The sequence below is a fragment of the Limulus polyphemus genome, unplaced genomic scaffold (genome assembly GCF_000517525.1).
Source record: "Limulus polyphemus unplaced genomic scaffold, Limulus_polyphemus-2.1.2 Scaffold12297, whole genome shotgun sequence".
Lineage (NCBI taxonomy): Eukaryota > Metazoa > Arthropoda > Merostomata > Xiphosura > Limulidae > Limulus > Limulus polyphemus.
Window position 1 is genome coordinate 1 of NW_013677907.1, and position 7,531 is coordinate 7,531.

Genomic DNA, 7,531 nt, shown 5'->3' on the forward strand with positions numbered 1-7,531 from the left:
ATATTTATATTATTATTTCATCTTAAAATAATGACATTTTATACATTGAATCTTATACGACAATATATTTAACAGCTGTCTTGGACAAATGTTATAGTTTTAGTACATTACTTGAAAAAAAGGGAAATATTTCAACGAGTAATATTAGAGTTAGTGATCTTTCAAGAAAAAGTCATCGTCTGAGAAAGTAGATGAAGAGATTCATCAAAAGGTAACAGTAGTCTGAGGAGACAGAATAAGCAACTTATCAGTAGGAAACCGTGGTCTGTGAATTAGAGCCGTAGTTCGTGGATTAGAGTAAGTGTTTAGTCAGAACTAAACCGTAGTCTGAGGAATGAGAGTAAAGGATTCATCAGGACGAAACTGTAGTGTAAGATTTTCTGTTCATTTATATATCTTAAGGTGACTTTTTCTTCCTTTACTTACACTACATGCTCCAAGTACTGTATGGTAACTAATTCATGGCTTGTAGTGTTAATTATGTTTTAAATTCAACTGATCTGGATGTCCGCCATAAGATTCAAAATTCGTATTTTACAGAGTCGATTTCTATTGGCTGTTATTTTTCAACCACAGAAAATGATTATTTCAACTGACAAGTGTGTCCAAGATTAGTTTTTAAGTTTTAAAGAAATGTAATCATATATAAAAGTTTAAAAATAAAAGTATGTTACACTTAAACAACTTAAATATAGAAAACGATATAACCGCTTTTTTTCTAGTTTTCTTGTTCAACAACAAGACAATAAAGTGTTAATTAAAGTAATTAACCATTAACATAACAACAACAATATATAGAAGCTGAAACAACAACGATATACAGAAACAGCAAACAATAACAAAAGTATACAGAAACTGAAAACAACAATGTACAGTAAGTGGAAACAACAACAAAAATATACAGTAACTTGAAACAACAAGCAACAACAACATACAGTAAGTGGAAACAACAAAACAATATATAGAAACTGAAAACAACAAACAATAACAACAACAATATACAGTTCTCAACAATGGCCAATAATAAAATCCTTTCTTAGCTATTGTTGTGTTAATAAAGTAAACACAATGCTGACTTTCACTTTTTTTAATGAAGATCTACGATTGAATAATTAAAATTAAATCTAATATCTAATTACTTTAAACATCTCTTTACCATTCACTGTGGATATTTCTGTCACGAAATCTCTTTAATTCTGTGTAATATAGTTAGTTAGTATACTATACTAGCTTATAGCGATAGGTATGGCCTTTTGGACAGTCACTGATAGCGACAGGTATGGCCTTTTGGACAATCACTGATAGCGACAGGTATATCCAATTTTGGACAGTCATTTATAGCGACAGGTATGGCCTTTTGGACAGTGACATATAACGACAGGTATGGCCTCTTGAACAGTGATTTATAGCGACAGGTATATCCAATTTTGGAAATTCACTTATAACGACTTATAATGGCTTCTTGGACAGTCATTTATAGAGACAGGTATGGCCTTTTGGACAGTGACATATAACGACAGGTATGGCCTCTTGAACAGTGATTTATAGTGACAGGTATATCCAATTTTGGACAGTCACTTGTGGAATACAAAAAGACAGATCTGAAATTCTGAATCCAAAATAGATAAGTTAAGATGAACGTGGAAAAAACAAGCGGTTAACGATAGTTGTATCACAAACTTTAGGCCTAACGGTTTTATAAAGCTTTACCAGCTTTCGGAGTTTAAACCATACTTCTTTAAATGTGATAAATGTGATGGATTATTTTTTAAGCACTCAATAGTTAGCTGTTATATTTCTAAATTTTTGTTTCTTTACTATCTTTCAGATTTTTTTATCTCTTTATTTTATTTCATCACAACCCGGGGACATAGATAAAAAGTGACATCATCATAGACAAGAGACCCGGTTTTTTAATTATATCGACAGACCAGCGGGAGTGTTAGGAAACTTAGCTGTTTACTGTTAAAGGTATAAGGGAATCTAACGTATAACATTTCGAAAAGTGGACCTTTCTTCTTCAGTTTGCCCCTCAAAAAGAAAGGTCCACCTTTCGAAAGCGCTCGGGTTATAGGGTTTTATTCATTTCTATAAAGACTTCTTGAACGTACGTGTTTTTCTCGTTGCTTCTTATTAGGCTACTAATAAGACAAAAAACACAACACACAAACAGCATATGTGATTTATTCCTCCTATGTTATACTACAATGGCTACTTCAGGATTAAACTAAAATATCCTTTCTAAAGCATGTGGCTAATCATGTGAATAACACCATTGTTGCAGTTGATGTCAGGAGAGTTGACCTTCACGCCATCTACCGTGGTACAATCTAAACGACAAAAATACGATAATAACTTAATATCATTTTAAAAATGTGTAATAATAATAATGTAAAACACCATCCTACTTGGTTACGTTAGGTGTAAAACACCATCCTACTTGGTTACATTAGGTGTAAACACCATCCTGCTTGACTACGTTAGGTGTAAAACACCATCCTGCTTGGTTACGTTAGGTGTAAAACACCATCCTGCTTGTTACATTAGGTCCCACAGCTGAATAAGTGTGCATGTTGTTACTCGAGTGCCCTAAGCAACAGGTCATGCCTGGTCTCCAATATTAAGCTCAATATAATAACATGTGGAGTGTGAAAAAAAAGAAAAATATTTCTTTAACCTATCAGTTACATTAAACTTTCTTCAAAAATATTATAAACTATTTTTATCTTTAAAAATTCTTAGCTGAGTAGTTACTATTTATATTGAAAATTACTTCTGAATACGTACAATTACATAAACTTTATTTTTAAATTGTATCAGCAAAACGAAGACTTTTGTGTTTGTCAGAAAATATATCATTATTGTTAGGTGTAAAACACCATCCTGCTTGACTACGTTAGGTGTAAAGCACCATCCTACTTGACTACGTTAGGTGTAAACACCATCCTACTTGACTACGTTAGGTGTAAAACACCATCCTTTCTGGTTACGTTAGGTATAAACACCATCCTGCTTGGTTACGTTAGGTGTAAACACCATCCTGCTTGACTACGTTAGGTGTAAAACACCATCCTACTTGGTTACGTTAGGTGTAAAACACCATCCTACTTGTTACATTAGGTGTAACCAAGTAGGATGGTGTTTTACACCTAACGTAGTCAAGCAGGATGGTGTTTTACACCTAACGTAACCAGGCAGGATGGTGTTCTACACCTAACGTAGTCAATCAGGATGGTGTTTCACACCTAACGTAACCAAGCAGGATGGTGTTTATACCTAACGTAACCAGGCAGGATGGTGTTTTACACCTAACGTAGCCAGGCAGGATGGTGTTTTACGCCTAACGTAACCAGGCAGGATGGTGGTGTTTTTAAAAGGTAGCTTTGAGGTAAATAAACAGTAATATTGATTATATTTCAGCTGTTTGACACTTGGTTTTCATGATGAAACCATCATTCTACAAAAATCTTCTGTTGTTGGTGTCATCTTCTGTTGCTGGTGTCAGCTTCTGTTGTTGGTGTCATCTTCCGTTGCTGGTATCAGCTTCTGTTGTTGGTGTCATCTTCTGTTGCAACAGAAGCTGACACCAGCAACGGAAGATGACACCAGCAAAAGAAGATGACACCAACAACAGAATATGACACCAACAACAGAAGCTGACACCAGCAAAAGAAGATGACACCAATAACAGAATATGACACCAATCATTTAACGGATCCACGACTTGCATGAAGGGGTCACCTAGTAGGAATCAGTTCAAACCCTGTGTCTTCTAGAAGGGAGACACCTAGTGGAAGTGGGTTAAACTGAACTGACATATAAAGCAAATGACAACTAGGTCTATGAATGTCCGTTTGACATAATCATTCTCTTCTGTGCTGTGAGGTTTCTACATTCTGAATCTATAGTTGATTACAAACATTCAAATCAAAATATAGACGTGATGAAATATCGCCACGATACCAGCAACAGAAGCTGACACCAACAACAGAAGCTGACACCAGCAACAGAAGATGACACCAGCAACAGAAGCTGACACCAGTGTTTGAACATATACCAACTAGATGTCTTCGTCAAGATATGAAAGATTAGTATTTCTCTATCATATAAGAAATAAAATCCGAAAGACAGAAATGGAGATGACGAAGTTAATGTTATTAAATATATTTATATATATATCTTAAGTGGCTCCATCTTGTGTTGCCAAATACAATTTGTATTGAAGAAAATAACTTTAAACAACACCAATGTGTTATACAAAGTCGCTCAAGACGAGTATTATATTGATATAACGTTCTATAATCATTCCTTCTTAGTAACTCAGTGACGTGTGGCAAATTCAGGTTGCTTTTTGACTAGAAAAAGTGTTTGATTTGAAATGACAAAACTCTTGATATTTCTCTACCTTAAGGTAAAATACATTCAATATAGCTCGCCTTTACTAGGCCTATTTTCACAAATAGGCATGTTTGACAGCCACCTATATCACTAGGTTTACCTGCTCACTGCTTAGTAAGACAAAAACTGTAAACGCTAGAATGACTCTTAATTATCTATGATAAAACACAGATAGATTTAGCAGTGACCTTCAGAACTAGCAGTGTATCAGTAAGTTTACAGATTTGTACAACTGGCTTTAAAACCTTGTTCCTGTTCCTCATTCAAGGGCGATAAAAAAGAAATAATTTCTCACTAGAAAAGAAAGTTTGCAGAAAACGTGTTCTAGTGGCAACAAAACGTTAAACCACACAATCATCTCTAGAACATTGCAACTCACGTGACAACCAAAGCCGATATAAAATCGAGGTGGAACAGAATGTATTAGAACTATATTTTAAAATTATTTGGTGTTCATAGGTGGTGTCTGCACCGAAAATTGATCACTTTGTAACAACTATTTCAGATAAAACATATACACACACACACACTCAGATGTTAAAGATGTGTTCAGATCGAGGATTTAGAATTTCCAAAACCAGGACATTTCTTGTACTTAATGGCATTGAAATGAATGATCTTAATTTGATTGGCTAACAAAGGAATGTACCGACGTTTAACTGCCTCGACTGCACTTTTCTGCCTCTTTGTTGGTCAAGCTTGATTTCACAAAATTTATTTATTTCAGTTAGCTATAAAATGTTAGGTTAGGGTAATAGTTGGCCATTATTTTAGACGGGCTATACGCTAGTTCCCTATATTTGTTACTTCTTAAAACTCGTGGATAACTACATCCAGATAATGTAAATGTGTTATGAAGATATTCAAACTTTGCGATCAGTTAATATTTAGACCTAAAATTGAAGCCTTTAAGACGCAAAGAAGCCCCTCCCCCTCACACTCATTTGATGCCTTTCAGATGAGTTGCTACCAAAAATGTAGTTTAAATAAATCCCCCTCCCCTTCCTCCACGGCGACTACACTGATCTAATGACCTGCGAAACACGAGGCACTAAATGTATAACATCCAGTTCACTTAACGTAACGGTGTTCTTTAGTTTCTTAATTTTGTTCTTGCTGGTGGTAATAAATATGGAGAGAGATGTGATTAGTAGAAAATTAATTTACCAGGCTCATCTCCGATTGCTAAGTCATTACCACCGATCGCCTTTAACTTCATCCCATTGGACAATCCTGCTGTGTAGAACGTTCCTCCAACCACGTGTCTTCTCAGTAGATCTGTTCAAAATAATACACGTGTCAAAGAAGTGTGAAATAATCACTGTTCAACAGGACTTGTAAAGTTTCAACAACGTACACTAAAACAGTTATGTATTCATGCTGGACTCAAGGACAAAGATTTTCCAGCAATAACGTATTTTGATAAACAATTTAGTATTACGTATATTGAAACTACTTGAAAGACCAGAAGAAACACAATGTCATGTTTTACGTTCACCGGAAGTTATAAAGATTGTTCATCACAGCAGCTTGATAACCAGAGGCTGAGATTTAACTAACAGAATATACGTGTTGTTAATCTCAGAAACGCGAGTGTTTATAGTTGACAAACACGTTAAGGGAAATTGTCTTTATTTCAGTCAAGCTAAGGCCTGAAGTCAACATGGTTAGCATTGCAGAAAGCTAACGTTAAAGCTGTAAAATGTAGTATTTAAAAGTATAAACATTATTCAAGTTATGTTCCAGTCCATCTATGTGGATTAGGACAGACTTTGGTCCATGTTATGTTCCAGTCCATTTATCTGGAATAGACCAGCATGTGCACCTTGTTATGTTCCAGTCCATCTATCTGGATTAGGACAGTCTTTGGTCCATGTTATGTTCCAGTCCATCTATCTGGAATAGACCAGCATGTGCACCATGTTATGTTCCAGTCCATCTATCTGGGAAAGGCCAGTCTGGGGTCCATGTTATGTTCCAGTCCATCTATCTGGAGTAGGACAGTCTGTGGTCCATGTTTTGTTTCACTATATTCGTCTGTGTTAGATCAGTACACGGTCCATATTTTGTATCAGTCCACTATTTTACGTTAAGCGAAGCCATGGTCTACTCCTCTGGGTTAGACTAGTACATTGTCATAGTTTTGGTTCAGTCCACTGATCTCGGTTAGACCAGTTTAAAGTTTAACATATGATTTTGTAAGAAAAATTAAATCACGTTACATGAACGAAACACTTCTGATGCTTTGCGTTCTTCTTAAACGATGAAAAACAAACTTTTCAACTCACCTCGAAGTTTCCCGGGATCGTTCAACAATTGATCCAATTCTCTTCTTGGCAAGTTTCCAAATGCAGCATCATTGGGAGCAAAGAGAGTAAGAGGTCCAGGACCTTCAGATAAAACAAAATGTTGGATACACTCAGAACTAGTGTGTCCTGTAAATTATATTACAAGTTTTAAACTAGTGTGTCCCGTAAAGCGTATTACGTGTTTTAATCTAGTGTGTCCTGTAAATTATATTACAAGTTTTAAACTAGTGTGTCCTGTAAACTATATTACGTGTTTTAAACGAGTGTGTCCTGTAAACTATATTACGTGTTTTAATCTAGTGTGTCCCGTAAAGTGTATTACGTGTTTTAAACTAGGGTGTCCCGTAAAGTGTATTACGTGTTTTAAACTAATGTGTCCTGTAAACTATATTACGTGTTTTAAGCTAGTGTGTCCCGTAAAGTGTATTACGTTTTTAAACTAATGTGTCCCGTAAAGTCTATTACGTGTTTTAAACTAGTGTGTCCCGTAAAGTCTATTACGTGTTGTATTACGTGTTTTAAACTAGTGTGTGCAATTACCGATACACAAAACGCCTACACCCAGCCCTGGGATGCCCTTACTAATACACAAAATGCCTACACCCAGCCCTGGAATGCACTTACTAATACACAAAATATCTAAAGCCAGCCCTGGGATGCACTTACTAATACACAAAATGCCTACACCCAGCCTTGGGATGCCCTTACTAATACACAAAATACCTAAAGCCAGCCGTGGGATGCCCTTACTAATACACAAAATACCTAGAGCCAGCCCTGGGATGCACTTACTAATACACAAAATACCTAAAGCCAGCCATGGG

The 7,531-nt window shown here is 35.7% G+C and overlaps 1 protein-coding gene across 1 annotated transcript in view; it reads right to left on the reverse strand.

The window, feature by feature from the left end:
- Positions 1-2,176: 2,176 nt before the first annotated feature.
- Positions 2,177-7,531, reverse strand: part of LOC111083945 (transforming growth factor-beta-induced protein ig-h3-like) — a gene marked incomplete at its 5' end in the record, with an annotated part of 7,234 nt that continues 1,879 nt past the window's right edge. Inside the window, 3 exons of the mRNA XM_022380691.1 lie at positions 2,177-2,330; positions 5,566-5,676; positions 6,687-6,788. Coding sequence (XP_022236399.1) covers positions 2,242-2,330; positions 5,566-5,676; positions 6,687-6,788 — 302 coding nt within the window. The remainder of the gene's footprint in view (positions 2,331-5,565; positions 5,677-6,686; positions 6,789-7,531) is intronic.